The sequence below is a fragment of the Berghia stephanieae genome, chromosome 9 (assembly GCF_034508935.2).
Source record: "Berghia stephanieae isolate SIO BIC M18660-M18661 chromosome 9, UCSD_Bste_1.3, whole genome shotgun sequence".
NCBI lineage: Eukaryota > Metazoa > Mollusca > Gastropoda > Nudibranchia > Aeolidiidae > Berghia > Berghia stephanieae.
Genome location: NC_088368.1, coordinates 36,872,875 through 36,896,314, shown reverse-complemented (window position 1 = coordinate 36,896,314; position 23,440 = coordinate 36,872,875). Strand labels below are relative to the sequence as shown.

The window sequence follows — 23,440 nt, the reverse complement described above, 5'->3', positions numbered from 1 at the left end:
TTGTACTGTAACCCGGAAGGTCCCGGGTTCGAGCCCCGCTTCAGGCACTTTCGATTTTTTTCTTGGGCAAAATTATTAACCCCCAACATGCTAAATTTGGACAACATTGGTGATTCCTGCTTGCATCAGACATCTTTTTTTTCGTCCTTCATGGGATGCCTTATGGTGTCGTGGCGGAAGGGCATAATTAGATTCAATAGTCTGATGTCACGTCGCCCAGCAACGGCGAGCAGTGTGGCTCTAAACAAACAAAATCGGTACTTTTTATTCTTAATGCTGGCTAGAACTTTTTATGTCATGTGATCAGAATGTATAAAAGTCAAAACATGATCATATTTATAGTGTTTTTCTCGTCTGGATACACTTTTATACTCTCCGGAGAAATATTTCATAAGGGCATCCGCCATTGTTCCGATAATTTAGAGCCAGTTACTAAGTTATTATGCGTCATTACGAGGGAAGTGACGATATGACTGTTAAAGGCTATTAATTATAAACTCAAATTATTATTACAAATATAGACATACTCATGACGACGGCGGCACTTTGGCTGCTTCCCCCGTTCCCAGCCTCGTTGTCTGACTTCTCCCTGGCGTAGAGGCCAATGAACAGGATACACATGACGAATAGGAACAAGGCAACAGCCGCTATGATGATCTCCCTGATGGCAAAACTCCATTGCTTTACATTGACAACCCCGACGATGGGCGCCTTGTCAAAAGTCTTGAATTGGTCAGCCATCTTGTTGTTGTTTGTGGTGGTGGGGGTGGTGGTGGTGGTGGCGGTGCCCTGGGAAACGTGAACGTTTGAGAGGCTGATGTCGTCAAAGGAAGCCAGGTTCTGCTAGTTCTGTCCTTGTCTTTTTGGGGGAAAATAATAATAATAATAATAATAATAATAATAATAATAATAATAATAATAATAATAATAATAATAATAATAATAATAATAATAATAATAACAATAATAATAATAATAATAATAATAATAATAATAATAATAATAATAATAATGATGATGATGATGATGATGATGATGATGATGATGATGATGATGATGATGATGATGATGGTGATGATGATGATGATAATCGTGTGACTCTACGTTAAGTTTTTTGTTGTTGTTGAAGGGAACAAAAACAAATTCTTTTAATTGGAATCACAATTTAATTTTAATGTTAATATCTCATTATGGCCTCTGGTTTAATAATCTGTGAGCTGATTGGGCAAAACCCGTCGGATGTCGTACGAATTTGTTTTGAGATACGATTGCAAAGGGAGACCACAAAAAGGAGCACACAAGTCACAACATTAAATTTATCGAGTTATTCCCCTCAGCACATAGTTTGTCAAAGATCAATATAAAAATATGACAGTAGAAGGTCATATATCATTATAAAGAGAGGAGGAGTTTTTAGAAAAAACGGTACAGATTAAACTACTTCCAAAATCTGAGCGATCTCGTCCAACCAAGTCATCGATCACATGACATATTGCTCTTCTACGATTGGATATTCAAACGCGCTTCTTTGTTTGTGAAAGTTGTAAACTCACCAATGGGTCAAGCTGAACAACATGATATTCCGAAAGCCGTGAACATTTTTAGTATGTAGATTATTTTGAGCACATTTTGCAATAATATGACCAATGAATCGAGCCTACGTACACTTATTTTCAGGTCTGATAGGCCAATTCCTCATGGGCTCATTTTTGTAATGGAAATCTCAAAAAAAAAATGACGCAAAATATTGTCCATAAATAATAATAATACAAGACATTTATAACGCGCATTTTCATCACTGGGTGATGAAATATATCAATATAGCGTAAAAATAATAATGATGATGATGATGATGATGATGATGATGATGATGATGATGATGATGATGATGATGATGATGATGATGATAACGATTATACCAAAATGTTTAACTAGGCCCATAGGTGGGTAGGTATAAACGTTTAAGGGTACACATTGATCGTTGATATAGTGTGTGTGTGTGGGGGGGGGGGGGGGGGGAGTCATACAATCAAGGATGACGATAGTGGCTTGAATGACCCAATCATGACGTATACTAGTTTACAGGTCTGACAAGCCGAACTCTTATAGGCTCATGGTTGGATGGGAAATAGGGATCAAAAGTGTGGTGTCAAAACTCATAGCATCCGCCGGCAACGTCATGACTGGGTCATTCAAGCCACTATCATCATCCTTGATTGTATGACCCCCCCCCCCCTATAGATAGAACGAAGATGACGTCACTCAAGCCTTTGTTATTATATTTTGCCATCCGCGTTTGTGAGTGATTCTCACTAAACTGTATTAACTAGACTATAAAAGTTCAAGGTTACACATAGTTTTGTGTGTTGGTCCGTTATACTACCGGATGGCAACGTTGTGAACTTCTTAGCCAAGTGCATACTATCTATATCAACGATCAATTTGTAAAGTGAAACACTGAGGCAAAGAGGAAGAAAATACCTTAACAAATCTACCATATTATAAAAAAAAACTTTTAATAAATTTTGACCAGAAAACTCGTCCTCAAATACCAATGGATTAATCCGACCCTAAATTCTTTCTAACTAAAACCTGACTCCCAAATCTTGGACAAAGGAAAGCCTCAGTTAACCTTTACCGCCACTCCCTAAAACGCACCCTATTCACCACATGTGTGGTCTTTTAGACCCGCCTATAGCTAAATAGAGATTTATTTCTTACGTCTCATTCGCCACTCGCGGGTCCTCTTAGACCCGGTGACTTGGGAAGAGAGAAGTATTTTGTGCCACCGATTTGCCACACGCGAGGTCTTTAGGACCCAGCCTCTCTCTCTCTCTCTCTCTCTCTCTCTCTCTCTCTCTCTCTCTCTCTCTCTCTCTCTCTCTCTCTCTGAATAATATTAATAATAGTAATAATAATAATAATAATAATAATAATAATAATAATAATAATAATAATAATAATAATAATAATAATAATAATAATACGGTAATAATGGTGATGATGATGATAATATAACAATATAATAATAATAATAATAATAATAATAATAATAATAAATAATAATAATAATAATAATAATAATAATAATAATACGGTAATAATGGTGATGATGATGATAATATAACAATATAATAATAATAATAATAATAATAATAATAATAATAATAATAATAATAATAATAATAATAATAATAATAATAATAATAATAATAATAATGATGATGATATTAATTTGATAATAATTTGTGTGTTGGTACGTTATATTCGGCTGGTGATGTTGCGAGTTTTAAAAAATAAATAAACGCACAGCATCATCTGCAGGTTTGATATCCCAATTCCTTATGGGCTCATTGTGTTGTAACGGAAATCTAAATAGGATTCCACAGTCTGACGTCACGTCCGCCTAGTGCTGAGGAGGTTTACATTCATGTTCCGTTTGGTCTGGTAGCTCACCAGTGTGGTGCTGTCCTTGAATGCAAACATGGATTGGTGAAGGGAGAGATGCTTTTTGTCCTTAAATATCTGAGGCAAAAACGTCTTGTTCCTCCTTACTGTCCCCAAAAGAGTTAGCTTTTGGCGCAGCAGTTTTTGGGACAGCTCGAAGCCTGTGAAGTAATTGTCACTGTCACAAGTGACGTTCCTTCCAGACTGAAAATAGCGCTGGACCAGAACAGTAGATGCTCCAACACTGCTGGCTGTTTTGGGCTGTGTTCCCTTTCCAAGATATGGTATGCCGTAGCACGGAAAGGCGTTGGCGGCATCACACACCCAAAATATTTTGATGCCATACTTGTCAGGCTTCGAGGGGATATACTGCAGAAAGGCACAACGACCACGGAAATTGACAAGTTGCTCGTCTACTGTGAGGGCTTCTCCCGGCGCATAGTGCATCTGAAGGGCAATCTGGAACTTCTTCCAAATGTCCCTGATTGGAGCAAACAGATCCCTGGCTCTTCGTTGGCTTCTCGTCAAACCGCATGTAAGTCAAAAGAGACGAAAAACGGTTCCGAGAGAAACAAGCCCGTAAAATTTGCAGTCCATCCAAAACATCGAACAACATCTTTATATTTGTCATGTTTTCCTTCCTGGAGCCTGCATACAGCAAGCACCCAATAAGGGCAGAGATCTCATTACTTGTGCAGACTGTCCATTTCATGCCTTTCACCCTCCTCCCTTCAATATTTGTGTATTTTACGCACTCGTCGATCATGAACGCCGTGAAAAACAGCAGAAAGGCGCTCTCTGGTGTCTCCACATGTCCTGTTGCGGGAGTGCGGTCATGAGGTAACCTCAAAATATTGCGGGCTGGCGTTTTCGGTAGCTGCAGGTTTGGTCTTACTCCAATCTACCATCCATGACTTGTAGCAGCCAGCATCTGAAGCGATGTCGTTGGCAACCACGGGCAACAGCTCGGTGTTGGTTGCAACCACAGGCAATAGCTCGGTATAGCTGGCAGTCTGCAAGTCATTATCATCCTCATCATCCTCATCATCACCATCATCCCCACCAACTGCTTCGTCCATTTCACCATCCTCAACGTCAAACTGATTCTGAAATAAATCTTCTTCAGATGAAGATTCCTCTTCAGAGCTGTTCTCCGGCTCAACAGACAGGAGTTGTTCCCATATATTTCTGTCCGCCATTCACTGTTAAAACGAGAAACGTAATTTACTTTAGTTATTGAGTCCATTGAATGATAAAGAACTATGATACAGAGTCTATCCCGGTTTAGTAACGTTAAATGGACTGATAGCATTTGGTATCACAAGCATGACGATGGCTTGTACCGTATGAAGGGACCCCACCACCCATTACTGTTGATAGAAGCCAACATGGAGAGATTGTGTGGAAATAACTAGAAATAATCTGACTCACACTGAAACCCAGGATTATTGGATCTGTTCACTATCAGCAAAAATCATAGAGGCTAGCTAATCTATTATCATCTTTATTTCTTTTTACAACACACTATGTGTCCGTGTCTCCTGAAAAGAACCAACGTGTAAAACCTGCAATGTCCTTACCAACTTCATCTATGCACATGAACTGGCTGCTAAGTAGTAGGACTAGTTTGGGTTACGTCATAACCATATTGTACTAGTTTATACAGCTAATGATGAATTTATACTAATTACTCACCTCAATAGGCAAAATACAAAACTGGCAATTGTAGTTGTAGAAATATATCGATATTTTGTAAAAGCAGAAGAAATAATATTTGTAAACTGTCGCGGGCAAAACGAGTAGAAAAGGTCATGAGTACACATGACATAGACTAACCACGGCTAGGTCAGGTCATGACTCGGCGCATTCTTTTAGGACACAACAAGATTATTTTGTGGAATCATGCCAAAATCGACGTTCAAAAATAACCCTTACAACCAATTGATACCAAAGTCAGAAAGTGCACTATAAATTAGTATTGCGTTGATCACTCTGTTGTATTGTAAATACAGAAACATCTGTGTAAATAGTAATCTATTAAGACATTCTCCTTGCCACTATTCCAATAGACTTATACAAAATATCTATAAATTTTGCTTTTGGCAAAAAGAATGCCAAATTGGCAACCATAGTTGATACGTGAGTAAGTGACACGTCGGGCACGCGGGTGGCGAACGTATTCCTCTCTTCGCTTGTCGGCGGGTCTGAAAGACCACGCGAGTGGCGAATGGGGCATGAGGAATAAAACTCTCTTTGTGCGTTACCGGGTCTAACAGACCCCGCGAGTGGCCGCGCTAAAGAATTTTATAGGGTTGTGAAAAAAAATCATATAAAATACAATTTCCATGAAAATTAAAAAAAAACTCAATCCACATAACAAAAAATGGTTGAAGGAAGCATATCTAGAGTTTCAAGTTTTTATTTACTCATTCAAAGACACAATGACAGAATATGTACTTGGGGTGGGTCTAATAGACCCACGAGTGGCGGTAAAGGTTAAACTTTTATTTTTAGAAAGACGATGGTCGTTTTATTCGATCGGTATTATTTGAAGGACGATTTTTCTGGCCAAAATTATTAATGTGTAGACAAAAATGAGATAACAATCGCATTCCATTAACAAGAATTCCATGTCATGGTTGAAGGTATTAATTATTTATCACGTAACGCCAGGCCAAGGTAGATGACCTCATATCGTCACACCTAATTAGGCTAATCTACCTGTCCACTGAGAAAGTGATACTAACCTGATAGAAGTTGTAGACTGTGAAAAATAAAGTAATGAATAAAATTAAATATAATGGCTTCGAAAAGAGCAAAATACTCACATTTTTAAACTTTATTTTTTTTGGTTGTTTAGTGCCTTTTACAGTTCACAGCTGTGCTTCTATATCAGTTAAGTATCGCTTTGAAATAATTACCAACGTTATAAATGTATAAATAGGAATAATACGTAAAGACTGGAACGGTGGCCTTAGACCAGAGCTGTCTACTTGTGCGGCTATGTGGTCTTGTGGTATGACACTCGCTTTCAGATCGGACGGACATGGGTTGGAGCCTCGTTTAGTCCTTGGAAAGGCTCTTTATTCACATTCTCTCACCGTTCTCAGGTGTAAAATGAGTACCTGGCCGTTAACAGCGTTGTCTCTGTCGGAAAATAAATTGTAATATCGCTCTAACAGGCGTTGTGTCTTCCAAGGGAAGACTGAATAACCCAGGCGTCTGCCGCAGTGCAGAGCCGCAAATTGAACTCGGGCGGGGTGACTTGCTCAATGCCACATTGCGCAGCGGCGGGTGATCGAACTCGATTACCTTTTGGGTACGAAGCAAAGACCGTAGCCGTATCGCTGAGCCACGCTGCCCCCTTCAAATGCTCCAAATTCTTGAATACAGGTTCTAAGGAACTAAACTTTCCTTTTCAACAAAATTTATTTAGTCAAAGAGGCGAGTGCAGTTCTGTAGCTTGAGCCAAAAATTCGTGTTTCTTCGAATTGTTCGTGGTACTAGGCAGGTCTGCCATAAACTGCCTAAAATGGCAAGAATTGTAGTGTAAATGGTGCTGCTCGAAGCTCAAAGAAGTACATAACAATGTGAAATTGATTATAAGCTTCAATTTAATATACAAAAAAACCCAGCTCAAATGGACTTTTCGGGTTTCCCCCTTTATCAACAAAACAGGATTAATGAAACACTACAGACAATGAGATAATGACATTATCTCACTGTCTGTAGTGTTTCATACATCATGTTTTGTTGGTAAAGGGGAAACCCGAAACGTCCACAATATGATGATAATGAGTTGGATGAGGAGGAGGATGATCGAAATTAGAAAATAACTCTCCATTCTCATGGGGTTTATAGCTCTGAAGGACGACATAACTTACTGGGAAATGAAACTTTATAGTTTGTGTTGAGGTGAAAACAAGTAGAATGCTCCATCCACTCCACTACAGGCGGCACGCATGAGACAAAAAAGTAAGTAGTCATTCAGAGCCATAGGTGAGAGAAAATCTCGACTGCACCCGGGATCGATCTCGGTCCCATTGTGTGTGAAGCCAGTGCTCTAACAACTTAGCTATCGGGACCCCCATGACACAAAAAGAAACCCAAATACATTTGCTCTAAAGTCTAGTAGACTTTCCATCATGCTGTCTGACTCGATGGTCGTTCAGCTTAGGACACAATGAGGTGATAACAAGGAAGATAATTGAGGTTAAGATAATTTGTTGGTAACCCCCCTTTACTCCCCCCCCCCCCCCCCTTCTCCCCACCTATCCACTCCCACCACAGACAAAGAATTAAACTCGGTTTACATCAGACAAAATCATGTACACGATCCTTTATGGTGAGGTCAAGTTGTCAGGGTATATAGTAGTGCCGCGCTGAGGACCGGACCGAGGACCGGTCCCACGGTCTTTTAGCTGTGAACCGTGGTCCGGTCCCAAAGAGGAAGACCGCCGGCGGTCCTCACTTCTTATCACCTTTCAACGGTCTGGCGCCATACTACTTCCCCAGCGATTCGTTGCCTCGGTCCTTTGCCTATCTTCCACCAATCACCACCCATCCCACTTAATTAATCGCACCCACCCCCCTTTGCCATACACTAAACGACACAGACGACCATAGAGGCAGACGACCACCTCCCTCCACTCCGCAAACCGCCCTTTCGTGTGTGAGATGGGGGGGGGGGGGGGGGGGGAACAGGAGGCGCACGCCTTGGACGATTCCATTATACGGGGTAAATTTCAAAATTTACTACACCATAATGATCGCAATGACAATGATCTATGATGAAGGCATGACCCCTCTTCTCTAATGGGTTATTGTTTGAAATGTATGTGACTACTAAAGATGTGTGTGTGTGTGTGTGTGTGTGTGTGTGTGTGTGTGTCTCAAACCTAGCAAGTTGCAAGTCTGATTTTTTGTTTTCTTTTGTCCATCTCTTGTCGCCACTCCTTTCTATCGCATTGTTGTCATTTAAAATAATACAATAATATTAAAATTTCGTTTGGTGTTTTAACTAATCAAATAATATGAGTTTCATTAGTTTCTTTCTTCCAAAAAAACCAGTTATAACGTCTGTATTTTTAAAAGGTCCAATAGAATATTTGGGGACCCCGATAGCTCAGTTGATAGAGCACTCTCTTTATACGCAAAGGGCCAGAGATCGATCCCGGGTGCAGTCGAGTTTTTTTCTGAATCCCTGTCTACTCAGCAGTGAATGGGTAGCTGGGTTTGTTAGATCTGGCGAAAAGTCACCATCGACCCCACTTATTACTTATTACTTATTACCGCATCCACCCCCTCTTATTATAACTTCACGTCTCTCTCTTACTCTTCAATGCTCGCTGCCCTCTCATGTGTGTGTGTGTGTGTGGGGGGGGGGGGGGGGGGTAGGAGTTGCGTGTGTGTATAAACGCCACGAACAACTCGATCAACGCCTTGGGTGATTCCATTATCTCCGTTAATGGGGATAAATTTCAAATTTTATTCACGCTAAATTATCGAAGTAACAATGAAGTACTGTGATCAAATAAAGAAGGCATCACCCCTCTTCTCTAATTAGGTTACAATTTGAAATGAGTGTGACTACTCCGTGTGTTTTACTCCTGTAGACCACGGTTTTCATCGTGTAGCGGTCTTTAACGGTTCAAGAATGAACGATCCCATGGTCCCAAAGGTCAAAACGGTCTCTCAGGAATGTTCAATGTCGAAAAGGACCGCCGGTCCTAGGACCGGTCCTTGCGGTTTTCATTTCCCAGGGACCGTAGGACCGTGGTCCTTAAGCTTGCCAAGGACCGCCCCGCACTAGTATATAGTATGCCGTGGGATAAAACCCACCCCTGTCTTACTACTCCTGACTCAGCTGATCACGTCGCCTCTCGGTTTCTATTGGATTACCGCTATTTTAAAAGGGGGGAGGGGGGGGGGGGGGGGTCAGTATCTCAGTTGGTAGAACACTCACTTAACATACAAAGAGACTAAGATCGATCCCGGGTGCAGAAGAGATTTATTTTTTCTGACCCCCTTGTCCATCCAACAGTGTTTGGGTGGTTGGTTCTGTTGTTGATCTAGTGGAAAGTGCCCGGATAAACTCTGTCTTCGTGGGTCAAATGGCTCAATAGGACTACTACTTTAGTGTAAGGAGTGTAAAAAAAAAGAACTGAGCTTTTATATAGGGCAATATCCACTAAACGTGCTCAAAGCGCTTTACAAGGGGTCCCTGGCCAACAGCAACACTTAACATGTAGGACGGGACATGACGCCTGTTAGGCGATATTACATTTGTTTTCGACAGAGACAACACTGTTGACGGCCAGGTACCTGAGTACGGTGAGATAATGTGAGTAAAGAGTCTTTTCCAAGGACTCAACTATGCGCCGAGCGAGGCTCGAACCCAGGACTTTCCGATCCGTAAGCGAGTGTCATACCTCTAGACCACTTAGCCGACTACTACTTTAATGTAAGGGGACAATGTACTCTCTACTTTCTTTATCATTCTAATAGATTATGTAAAATTCAAATTCCATATATGATGATATTCATTACTTTAATCAACGAAAGTTATTTTATACTGAGTAATATCTACTTAAATAAATGTGCTCAAAAGACTATGCAACCGGTCACAAGCCAACAACAACATATGTATTGTGTTATCGTAATAGGGATATTTTCGACAGGAATTTTTTCGCCGTTGTACCACTAAAAGGTTACTAATTCGTACGATAAGAAAAAGACAATGCAATTGTTAGGGCATCTAAATCAACATAAATGTATTGAACATCTTGCTCTCACAGGAAAGATAGAAGGTTAAAAAAGTAAAGGAAGACCAAGAAAAACGTATTTGAATAGTTTGAACAGCTGGGTGACAAAGAAAGAGAAGAGGAATGCTAGCTTTTTGAGGTTATCTGATCAGAGGGATCAATGGCGTACCATGATCACCGATGTCTGGCACAGACTTGGTACTTGAAGAAGAAGTAGAATTGATATTATTACTTCGGCAATCTAGGGACTGAATTAATCAGGAAATACATTCACTCAATTAGTTTGGGATCCTTTGTAACGCGATTTCAGCAAACAATCTTGTGAATTAATGCCTTATTTAAATTGTTATATTTTTGTGGTAGATCTAGATAGTTTAAGGGCTCTTTAAAAAATAAAATAAATCATCTACATTGAAATTGGTGGAAGTCTCCATTCAAATTGTTGATAAAGTGAAAAACCTTGGCACATTCTTAGACTCTGGACTGTCGATGGAGCATCAGGTTAATAATTTGGTTAGATCTCTCTTTTTCCAACTAAAAAAGATTGCTTCCATTAGAGGTTCATATCTGAGGATGTGAACAAACACCTGGTTGTGTCCTTCGTACTATCGAAATTAGATTATTGCAATGCTCTGTTGTTTGCCGTTTCGCAATATAATCTGAGACGTCTTCAGATTGTCCAAAACAGCGCTGCCAGATTCATGAAGCGTAGGTGCGATTCTGTCAGACCTCTGCTTCATGACCTGCACTGGCTACCTGTTGAGAAAAGGATTAAATTCAAAGCTTGTGTTTTAGTGTATCGTTGTCTTGAAGGTACTGCCCCTTCCTACATTTCGGAACTAATTGAAATATATTCAAAACCCCGCAAATTACGTTCGGCCAGTGATTCCACCAAACTAGTTACAGTTGTCCCTCGAATACGGAAAAATGCTGGAATGAGATCCCTTTCTCATTTCGGACCCTCTGTTTGGAACGCCTTACCACAGATCATTCGTGAAAAAGAATCTTTGTCTATTTTTAAACGTTCGCTTAAAACATATCTGTTTCGTCTTTAGTAGATGTTATGAGAAGCAAGATAGGTCTGTCTGGTTTCTATTGGGAGTTGTCTCTCTCTCTCTCTCTCTCTCTCTCTCTCTCTCTCTCTCTCTCTCTCTCTCTCTCTCTCTCTGTGTGTGTGTGTATGCTTGTCTGTGTGAATGACTATGTGTCAGCCAAAGTAATTTGTAATTTAAGCGCTTAGAGTCTGGTGTCTCGGAGTTATAGCGCTATATAAGTTTTCAGCATTATTATTATTATTATTATTATTATTATTATTATTATTATTATTATTATTATTATTATTATTATTATTAAGTCAGATGGGAGGGGGAAGGGGTGTGGTTAGGGGAGGATGTTGACCTTTCCTCTTAGCAAGGTTGAATATATTATATCATAATATGCTAATATCACGGAGGAAAAGAATTTAAATCTTAAGCTAATATTTGATGTTTGATTTATGGTAACAAGTTGTGGCTCTGTCGCTATATAATATGAAAAGGACTGCGTGTGTGTGTCCTCTTGGAAAAACACGTCTAAAACGTTGGTTGGAAAACACGTCATTTAAATAAATACACTATTGAGCTTTTGTATAGCCCAATATCCACTAAATGTGCTCAAAGCGCTTTACAAAGGGTCCCTGATCAACAGCAACACGGAAGATGTAGAACGAAACATGACGTCTGTTAGGCGATATTTCAATTTTTTTGGTTTAACAACGCCACTACCACATTAACCCATTAGTCTGTAGTGTTTCATTCATCCTGTTTTGTTAATAAAGGGGAAACCCGAAACGTCCATGTTATCTGTTTTCGTAATTAAATTGAAGCTTACATTCAATTTCACACTGTTATTTATTTCTTCGAGCTGCGAGCAGCAACATTTACAGAAGAGTTTATAATGAGGGCTATCTTTCTTTGCTGGTGGACATTTAATTTTATAGGGAATCCAACATAATTTGATCGTGTTGTGATCAAATATTTTCATAAGAATTCTTCTGCTCCGGGGAAGTGGCAATGGTGTTTTAAAATAATAGACTCCAATAATAGACTCCATTAAAATAGGGGGGAATGTTAAGCGGAAGAAGCGGTTTGGAAATGAAATGGCATATTTATGTGCAGAATAATAATAGCATTATGATAATGCAATTTTATGTATATTTATTTAATACATTATAAAACATTCCTCTCCCTCCTGCTAATAAATGGGTTTTATAATATCCTGTTTATCTCTTGTGCGGCTATGTGGTCTTGTGGTATGGCACTTGCCTTCGGATAGGAAGGTCCTGGGTTCGAGTCTCGATCTGAGTGGCTCATATGTGAGTCCTTGGAAAAAGTTTACTCACATTGTCTCGTCCCAAATATTAAGAGTTGCTGTTAGTTTGGAACCCCTTGTAAAGCTCTTTGAGCACATTTAGTCGATATTGCGTTATATAAATACTTAAGATTTGTTGTTTGTTGATGGGATCTTTGTTGTAAAGGAAATCTAAAAGAATGACGCAAAATGTCCATTACAACAACGTTAAACTAGGCCCATAATAAGTGTGTTCGGATGTCAGACCTGCATATATGTACACGTCGATCAAGACATAATACCGTTTTGAGACGGATGGTCACAAATACCGTGGTGGTGACAAAAGGGGTCAGGAAATTGAATGACGATATTTACGTGCTGCATATATATGGATTATTATGATAATGCAATTTATGTTTATAATATAACAATAAATGACAATAAACTAAAAAAAAAGAACCAAACAAAACAAAAACGTGAGCTTTTATATAGCGTAATATCCACTGAACGTGCTCAAAGCGCTTTACAAAGGGTCCCTGACCAACAGCAACATGTAACACAAGTAGAACAAGACCTGATGCCAGTTAGGCGATATTACAATTTTTATCCGACAGAGACAACGTTTTTGACGGCTAGATACTCATTTCACACCTAAGTACGGTGACAGAATATTAGTAAAACGCCTTTTCCAATGACTCAACTATGCACCGAGCGAGGCTCGAACCCGGACCTTCTGATCCGAAAGCGAGCGTCATACCACTAGACAACATAGCCGTACATAGGAAATGGACTTCATTCCAATGTTTAAAAACATATAATGAAGACGTTTCGGGTATTCCCTTTGTCAGCAAATCACGATGAATGAAACACACAGTACCTAAATAATACCGAATATTGTATACAAAGAAGCTCTCTAGATTCCTGTATTTGTTTTACTGTTTTATGTTCTTTGTTTACTAACCAGCAAAAATGTTTCTGTTCATTTGTTGCTCATTGGCTCATTTATATTTTTACTTCGAAGGGGGGGGGGGGGGGGGCATATATATATATATATATATATATATATATATATATATATATATATATATAATATATATATATATTTATATATATATATATATATATATATATATATATATATATATGTGTGTGTGTGTCTGTCTTTTCCGACAGAGACAATATGTATGTATCTTATATATATATATATATATATATATAATATATATAATATATATATATATATATATATTACGTTTAGTGGATATTGCGCGATATAAAAGCTCTTTTTTTCATACACACTCAACACAAAAATAAATTTTAAAACACAAACTCAAAAACCATATGTACATGCTAACCATAAATTTGTTCAGGAAAACAAGCTGTACAAATCAGCATTAAGTTGACATTTAAGTATTTGCGACATTAAGAAAATTGATCGCATAATTGATAAAGCCAGGAGTTATACTCACCCAATTTCTAATGTGGAAGAACTGTTCAAAGAGATTTTGTCTAAGTAAAATGGAGAAAGTTATGAAGGATGGCGATCACCCCCTTCACAAATATATTATGTTCACCACAAGGAGCCGTCGCCTTATATCTATAAAAACAAAGACAACACGTCACCTTAATTCATTTTTGCCACATGGTGTTCGAATTTTTAACGCGTAACTGTGAGCTAAATTAAATACTATCTTTTAAATATACACACACAAGTTCGTACTAAAGGCCAGAGGTATGGCCTATCTCAATTTATCAAATTAATATATAAAGTGTTGCTATTGGTTCTTGGTTGTATATATATATATATATATTATATATATAATATATATATATATATATATAAATATATATATATACATTGTCGCCATAGATTCTCAACTTTGTGTTTATACATTTTCATGCATGCCACGTCTGTAAACGAATTTCCATTTTTTTTTTTTTGGATGAATGAAGTATATCTTATCTTATCTTATCTTATATCCATTTGTCATAGATTTCCTTCAAATTTTGTGAGGTACAAGACAGATATGAACAATTAAAATGCTAATTTTATCAAACAATTCGAACACTATTTTTTACAATACAAAGATGTCGATTACTCGATCAGTGATAGCTATACATAATATGTTTATAGACAAGCCTTTTTACTTATTGCCTGACGGTGTCACCGCAGGATAATAGGATTCAATAGTCTGATGACACGTCCACCCAGCAACGAGCAGCTTGGTTCTAAACAAATAAAATCGGTGCTTTTTACTCTTCACGCTGGCTAGAACTTTTTCACCTGTCATGTGATCAGAATGTATAAAAGTCAAAACATGATCAGATTTATAATGTTGTTCTCCTCTGGATACACACTTTTATGCTCGTCGGAGAAGTATTTCATAAGGGCTTCCGCTATTCCGATAGTTTAGAATCAGTTACTAAGTTACTATGCGTCATTACGAGGGAAGTGACGCCACGACTGTTGAAGCCTATTGGTAGGTACATATTTGCAAACGAAAGTCCGCGATAACAAGCGAATATTTGGACTCGCTCGAGCGCGTCCGATTAAAAAAAAAAAAGTTTAGCTGTCTTCGTATCGCCACCTCGGGTCAATGACCTGAGAAGAGGAAGCATTGCTATTCTCATTTATTGTCTTCTAGGTAGACAGAGTGCTATCGTTATAAAGAAGGGTGGTCTCCTTGTAGAGTTTATATGATGTTATAGAATATAATATTATATTATTAGACAATGTTTGTAAAATTTATTGCTCGCCATTTAATTTGAATGCTGACCTAGATAGTAAGATATTATGTAACAATTCGTCCTAGAATGATGTTCTGTCGGGAAGAACATGAAGCGTGCGGCTATGTGATCTTGTGGTATGACACTCGCTTTCGGATATGGAAGGTCCTGGGTTCAAGCCTCGCTCAGCGCATAGTTGAGTCCTTGGAAAAGACTTTTCACTCACATTCTCTCACCGTACTCAAGTGTACATTGAGTACCCTGACCGTCAACAACGTTGTCTCTATCGGGGAAAAAATGTAATGATATCGCCTAAAAAGCGTCATGTCTCGTTCTACATTTTACGTGTTGCTGTTGGTCAGGGACCCTTTGTAAAGCGCTTTGAGCACATGTAGTGATATTGCTTTATATAAAAGTTCTAGATTTTAGAAAATGCTCTAGAAGAATAAACCTGAAGTTTACGCTTACCTTATACATGTGTGTATCATTAAATCCCAATTTTTTGTCAATTGTGTTCTTTGTTACGAGCATGTATTAAAGATCCATAAATGCACGATCAAAGTCATCAGTCGTGCTTAATGATCTGCGCGAAAAGTGATTTCGTAACTACACAATTATTAGAGACAGAGAGGCTAGTCACATAAATAGTTAACATTTTAAATACAATTCAATTGTTTTATCTTAATTCTAGTTAATTGTAACGAAAACGTAATTTTATGAATAGCTTTTTTATTTAAAAGGGGCGTATCATTAGGTTTTAAAGCATATGTATTCGATTATAAATCCGTAAAAATTGTTAATTAAAACGTGTTTATAACGCATTGAAAGTGCTTTGATCCTGTGGTATAAATATAATACAACTTGAAAAGGTTTGTAAAATGAAATGTTCGCCATTAATCTACCAGGACAATCACTTTCCGTTGTTAAATAAACGACTCCGATTACCCCGTAGAATGGATTTCCCTAAATTTGAATGCTGACATATGACACATGTTAAAAAAAAAACAAATTAAAAAATATATTGAGCTTTTATATAGCGCAATATCCACTAAACGTGCTCAAAGCGCTTTACAAAGGGGTCCCTAGCCAACAGCAACACTTAACATGTAGAACGAGATATGACGCCTGTTAGGCGATATTATTACGCTGTTAACGGCCAGGTACTCATTTTACATCTGAGTATGGTGAGAGAATGTGAGTCTTTTCCAAGAACTTAACTATGTGCCGAACGAGCCTCGAACCCAGGACCTTCCGATCAGAGAGCGAGACCACATAGCCGCACATGTTATATGACCTTCGTCCCAGAACGGTAACCAACACACAAATTTGTATTATTACACCCAACGTTTATTTATTTACAGGTCTGATAACCCAAATTGTTATGGTCTCATTGTTGTAATGGAAATACGTTCAAACTAAATGCAAAAAAAAAACGAGGTGAGAATAATTTTAAAAATTCGTTCCAAGAAACTGTCGAGCACTCTACATGGTACTAACTCCCCTCAATCATATATATATATATATATATATATATATATATATATATATATATATATATATATATATATCCTTCCCGATCGCAGTGCAATGCCTTGCTTAACCACTCAGTCACTCCGTCCCCTAAAATCAATGTTAAATCAAGCCCATCATTCCGACGGATTATCAGACCTGTAAATATGTGCATGTAGTAGTTCAGGGTCAATGTCTGCAATGCTAAGTGATTGTTTGCAGAAAACAAATAAAATAGAATTACTCGCTTTCCTCCATGAGGAGTATATTCTAATTTGAATATCATTATCTAGAATTTAGATTCAATTTTTCAACATCTAGGTCATCCCGACATTATACTTTAAATAAGAGGGTAGGCCATAAAAATGTGTCACGACAACGTATTAAAGGAACAATGTATAGATAGTATGCGTTTGGCCAAGAAGCTCACAACATTGCCATCCGGAAGTATAACGAACCAACACATAAAACTCTGTGTAACCTTGAACCTTTATAGACTGGATAATACAGTTAAGTGAGAATTACTCATAAACGTGGATGGCAAAAAAAAAAAAAAAAAAAAACAATAACAAAGACCCGAGTGACGTCAACTTAGTTCTATCTATAGAACAAGATGAAATTGACGTCACTTAGCTCTTCCTAAATAGGGAAGAAAAGTGTGGTGCCAAAAAGAAAACCGGTTCATAATTCATAGGAAGTGTAAAACCACTCTGCTGGAGGACTGGATATATACCTTGTGTAATTCATCTTCAGGTGTCAGAGTGATGGCATCTTATTTTCTAGCCTAAATATAAGCTGGACGTCAATAAAGAGCATCCATCTTCGCTCTTTTATGTCCTGTAATCCTAAGAATCTGCTTATCCATCCTGCTACTAAATTAGTTACGCCACCTTTATGTAACCTATTCTTTATAAGTATTACAAAGGACTGTTTACATACACACTCCCAATGATTTAGGAACCAATGGAGTGGAGGGTTTGATGTATAAGTTGTCACTGAAGTAAATATACATTTAAGCTTACAAATTGTTTTTATTTGTTGGTACAATGGGGAAGATCTATATTAACTTTCCGTGTGCTCGAGGTCATTGGTCACATTGCACTATGTGCTCAAAATGACCCACATAGTAAGCGGGATTCGCAGTTGAGAAATGTCCAACGTCACATTTTGCTCATTTTGCTCAGCATGACTCATGGGTAGGTCTACAACTTTCATAAATAAAGCAGCGTGTTTACATTTATTGAGAGATGTCCAATCGTTGTACGAGAAAAAATCACGTGATCGATGACTGGGTTGGACGAAAACATGAAGATAGATCGCCCCATTGATCTGACGTGTAGTACCGTAGCTATCCTTAACTTATAGCCTGACACTGACCAAAAATTTACGTGAAAAGGCAAGTCTTTTGCCACAAAAGAAAACAAATCGTGAGTTGTATTCATTAGTTGAACAAATGGGATCACTTGTTTCCTTGTGCTCTACTAGTGGCCCACATCGTATCCATCGTTAAGTTATTGGCCTGACACGAAGACTTGTCTTTTGACGTCATTATTTGGTTTTTACACCGTCTAGTGAGTTGTTGTTAGTAGTGCTCGAGGAAACAAGTGATCCCATTGGTTGACCTATTGAATACAACTCACGATTTGTTTAATTTTGTGGCCAAAGACTTGTCCTTGGCGTCATTTTTTGGTCAGTGTCAGGCTATAACTTTACGATGACTAAGCCCACACTCCAACTCTTCTGATCTATGTCCGTCGGACCGTATACAAAAAGTCTGCACGTCTAATTGGACCATAAGACAATGAAGACAAATGTGATATAAGACGAATTCTTCGTGAACTTATTAATTAAGGCAAAACAACGTGCACTCATTTACAGGTTTGATGACCCAATTCCTTAAGGGCTCATTATTGTAATGGAGATCTCAAAAAATGACGCAAAATATTTTCCATTACAACAATGTTAAACTAGGCCCATAAAGATGTTGGGATCTCAGACCTGCATATATGTAGATGTCGACGCAAAATGTTCATCCCAACATAGTACCATTTTAAAACGACGGATCACATATTACATCTATTTGAGTCGTGCTGACATACTTAGGGCTGGATTTCGAAGACGTGACAAGCTATAAAAGCTCTATTCAATCCTTTAGGCTCTTGGTAAATAAAGTATTATGCATGCCTTGAAATCCTCAAGAAAAACGGATATGAACGCCCACCGACCTTGACATTGCATTTACGATTATATCAAAGTAATCATTATGTAAATGGTGCTGCTCTTTCGAAGAAATAAATAACAATGTAAAATCGAATGTAAGATTCAATTAAATTAACGAAAACAGATCAAATGGACTATTTCCTGTCCATCAATGTTTTTGTTTATTTATCTTAACAACGCCACTACCACATTATATCATAGTGTCTGTAGTGTTTTATTCATCCTGTTTTGTTGATAAAGGGGAAAATCCGAAACGTCTATTTTATCTGTTTTCGTATATTCTACATTCAATTTCACATTGTTATTTCTATCAAAGTAATCATGAAATTAGAGATCATTTTTTGATGACGTCAATTTAATACATTTTTTTTTAAGAAAAGGAAGAAGAAACGAGCTCCGATGGAGTGTCAGAAGAGTTACAAATGAAGAAAAACAAAACATTGTATCCACTTGAATGATGTTTGTATCTGTAATTCATTTCAAATTATGAACATTAAATTTCTGTTCTGACCCAGACCTAAAATTTGAATTTGACCATTATAAGTAGACCTCAACAAATGGAATTTATATATTTTCCTCTTCAACGTCACAAGAAGAGAGACCAAAGTTTTTATTGTTTCATTGTTATTATAGAATTATTCTCACAAACAACGTATGCATAATTGCAGGTCTGATAACCCGAATTGTAATGGGCTCATTGTTGTAATGGAACTACTCACAAACCAACACAAAATATAGTTCATGACAACAAATCAAGCCCATAATTGCAGCCGGTTATTTAGACCTGCAAACATGTGCCGGTTATTTAGACCTGCAAACATGTGCCGGTTATTTAGACCTGCAAATATGTGCCCGTTATTTAGACCTGGAAATATGTGCCGGTTATTTAGACATGCAAATATGTGCCCGTTATTTAGACCTGGAAATATGTGCCCGTTATTTAGACCTGCAAATATGTGCGGTTATTTAGACCTGCAAATATGTGCGGGTTATTTAAACCTGGAAACTCGTATGTGCCGATTATTTAGACCTGAAAATATGTGCAAGATAAAGATCTGAACAATTTTTGTATGAAAGGTACCAGACAAAGCAAGAAAGAAAAATACCAAAAAAAGAAATCATCCAAAAAAAATCAGTCGACCTCGACTGGGGATCGAACCTTAGACCTTCTGATTACCGGTCAATTTATTTCTTTATCTTACACCGGTGCCTGCTCCTTAATGTCTAAATCAAATATGTGCACATTTCTCTCAAAACAAAACACGGTAACGCCTCCTATAAAACTATAAAATAAAATCCCTTTATTCACTCCATAGGGAAAATGTGTCTTTAGGGTCTATTCCAAGGGCCAGATCTCTCAAACCTGGGAATTAAGGCGTGGTTAGTTTTGTTGTTGTTGCCAAGATGAGGGTCATTTAAATCGATCGATATCTGAAGGGCGAGTTTTCTGTCCAAATTTTTAAAAACGAGTTTTTCTAGAGTACGACAGTTAATTATTGTCAACAAAAAATGGAACATTTGAATGGCAGGCTGTAGAGAGTAGATAGGTACTACACTGAGGTTGACATACTGGGCTGTGTCAATTTCCTTGTGCATACATTGGGGGGTCGACCTGTCGAATAGTTAACCGTGGTAGAGAGTGAAGTCAGGGATTTATACATTTTATTATATATGTTATATACCCAGTGTTTACACGGTGTAATATTGTCGTTTTTATAAGAGAGAGAGAGGGGGAGAGAAAGAGAGAGAGAGAGAGAGAGAGAGAGTGAGAGAGAGAGAGAGGGGGGGAGAGAGAGAGAATGAGTGGGAGAGAGAGAGAGAGAGAGAGAGAAAGAGAGAGAGAGTGGGAGAAAGAGAATGAGTGGGAGAAAGCGAGAGACAGAGAAACAGAGAGAGAGGGAGAAGGGAAGGACATGTACATATTATATATTAATTACCATGTATTTAAACACTGTAATACCGCTTTAATAAGAGAGAGCGAGAGAGAGAGAGAGAGAGAGAGAGAGAGAGAGAGAGAGAGAGAGAGAGAAATAGATAGATATATAGCAGTTTAAGGACTCGCGCAATAATCTCTCACGATATAGGTAGATAGGTAATTTTTGATAGATAGAACGATAGCTATATAGATAGATAGACAGATAGATAGATAGACAGATAGATAGATAGATAGATAGATAGATAGATAGATAGATAGATAGATAGATAGATAGATAGATAGATAGATAGATAGATAGATATAGAGGGATAGAATGATAGATAGATAGATAGATAGATAGATAGATAGATAGATAGATAGATAGATAGATAGATGGATGGGTAGATAGATAGAGAGATAGATAGAGATAGATAGAGAGATAGATAGATAGATGGATAGATATATAGATAGATAGATAGATAGCGAGATAGATAGATAGATAGAACACGATCTGCCCCATCATTGTTTTTGTTTATTCACCTTAACTACGCCATTCACACATATTATCTCATTCGTCCTTAGTGTTTAATCATCGTGTTCTGTTGATAATAAATGGGAAACCAAAATCGTCCACAGTATCCGTCTTAGTCTAATATATTGAAGCTTACATTTCAATGCTTATCGTTATTTTTTCCTTCGATTTCAAGCAGCAACATTTTCTCTATATCACATGTGACATCACTACGTCTGATACCTTTGTGAAACAGTAAAAAATTTGATTGATGTATAGAGTCTAGATAGTATGCGCTTGGCTAAGAAGCTCACAACATTGCGATCCGGAAGTATAACGGACCACACACAAATCTCTGTGCAATCATGAACTTTTATAGTCTCGATAGTACAGTTAAGTGAGAATTACTCATAAACGTGGATGGCAAAAAACAATAACAAAGACCAGAGTGACGTCAAATTCATTCTATCTATAAATGTAAAGAGTTACACTCAAAATCGGGTATTTTAAATAGATGCGTAGAAGCTCGTGTTGAATTTTTCCTATGAAAACATTGACAATTGGTTGTTCAAACAAAATCCTTCAAGAATGGTAGAATGCGTCAATGCCTATGTAATTCTTAACATTGTTTTGACATTTGTCACCTACGTCTGAAAACGGTTTTAATATAAGGGACAAAATACCAAACACGGAACGTTTCAGCCAACAACATAAAAACAATAAAGTTTGTAGTCAGATTGATGTAATTTAATGATAACTAATTACCAAAAATGAACGACTATAACAATAAGAAAGAGCTAAATAACGTTAATTTTGTTCCTTCTATACATCTATACATTAGTGAGAACTTATCACCCAACTCTCGGTCTAAAAACAACAACAAAGATCACATCCGAATAACGTCACCTTCAATCCCTCTATATTATTATCGTACACATTCCGTACCGCTTGAGTGGCGAACAGAGAGAAAGACAGCCTTATATTAAATATGTGTTACAAATTTCTCCATGTTTTACATACTATTAATTATTCATGACCAATTCCTTTCGTATTTCTTCTGTAACAATTACTCGAGGTGACAACTAGAAAAGATATTTATTACTAAATGTAACGAACCGTCTCAATATGGCAAAATGTCGGCGTGAATTAAGACAAAAAAACTTCAGTATTTTCATTTATAAAGTGCAATATGTGCGATTATGGGGTTTTGTGGTATGACACTCGCTCGGAAGGCCAGGGGTTCGAGCGTAGTCATCGTAAACGTAGATAGATTGACACTAGAACCAACTAGGACGTATAGTTTGACATCATTTTTTTAGGTTTGTGCAGCGTCTAGTGAGTTGTCGTTAGTAGTGGTCAAGGAAACAAGTTATCCCATTGGTTGTACTACTGAATACAACCGTAGCCATCGTTACCTTATAGCCTTTTTTTTTTCTTTTCCGGACAAAGACTTGTCTTTTGACGTCATTTTTTGGTCAGTGTCAGGCTATAAGTTTACGATGGCCACGGTTCGAGCCTCGCTCATCGCATAGTTGAATCCTCGGAAAAGGCTCATTACATGATAAGTGTTTAATAGATTTTGCGTTGTATGAAAGCTCAAGTTTTAAAAAATATTCAGTACATGAGCTCAAAGGCTTTTACAAGGGATCTCGAGCCAACAACAACACTTAACATGTAGGACAGGACATTACACCGGTTAGGTAATAGTACAAATTTCTTTTTCGACAGAGACAATGCCGTTAACGGCCAGGTTCTCATTTTACAGCTGAGTACGGTGAGAGAATTTTAGTAAAAAGCCTTTTCCAAGTACTCAACTACGCCCCGCTCAGAGCTGGAATCGAACCCAGAATCTTCCGATCCAAAGGCGAGTGTAAGACCACAAGACACCATACACAGAGAAAAGACAGAGGTAACCAAAATTTAATTCTACAATATGAACTTTAAATGAAATTGATATCAATGAGGCTATGTGGTCATAGTGGTATAACACTCGAATTCGAATCGGAAGTTACTGGGTTC

General features: G+C 37.7%; 1 protein-coding gene across 4 annotated transcripts in view; it reads right to left on the bottom strand.

Moving 5' to 3' along the window:
* LOC144980156 (endothelin-converting enzyme 1-like) overlaps positions 1 to 23,440 on the bottom strand; it is a 49,484-nt gene that overhangs the window by 19,186 nt on the left and 6,858 nt on the right. Inside the window, exons 1-3 of one of the 4 annotated variants that reach the window (XM_078927722.1) lie at positions 22,328 to 22,378; positions 14,009 to 14,136; positions 528 to 859 (exon numbers count right to left, since the gene is read on the bottom strand). In XM_078927722.1, coding sequence (XP_078783848.1) covers positions 528 to 741 — 214 coding nt within the window. In that variant the 5' untranslated portion in view covers positions 742 to 859; positions 14,009 to 14,136; positions 22,328 to 22,378. Of the gene's footprint in view, positions 1 to 527; positions 860 to 14,008; positions 14,137 to 22,186; positions 22,379 to 23,440 lie in introns of those variants that run through there. The other 3 variants (XM_078927721.1, XM_078927723.1, XM_078927720.1) reach the window with 3 other exon arrangements.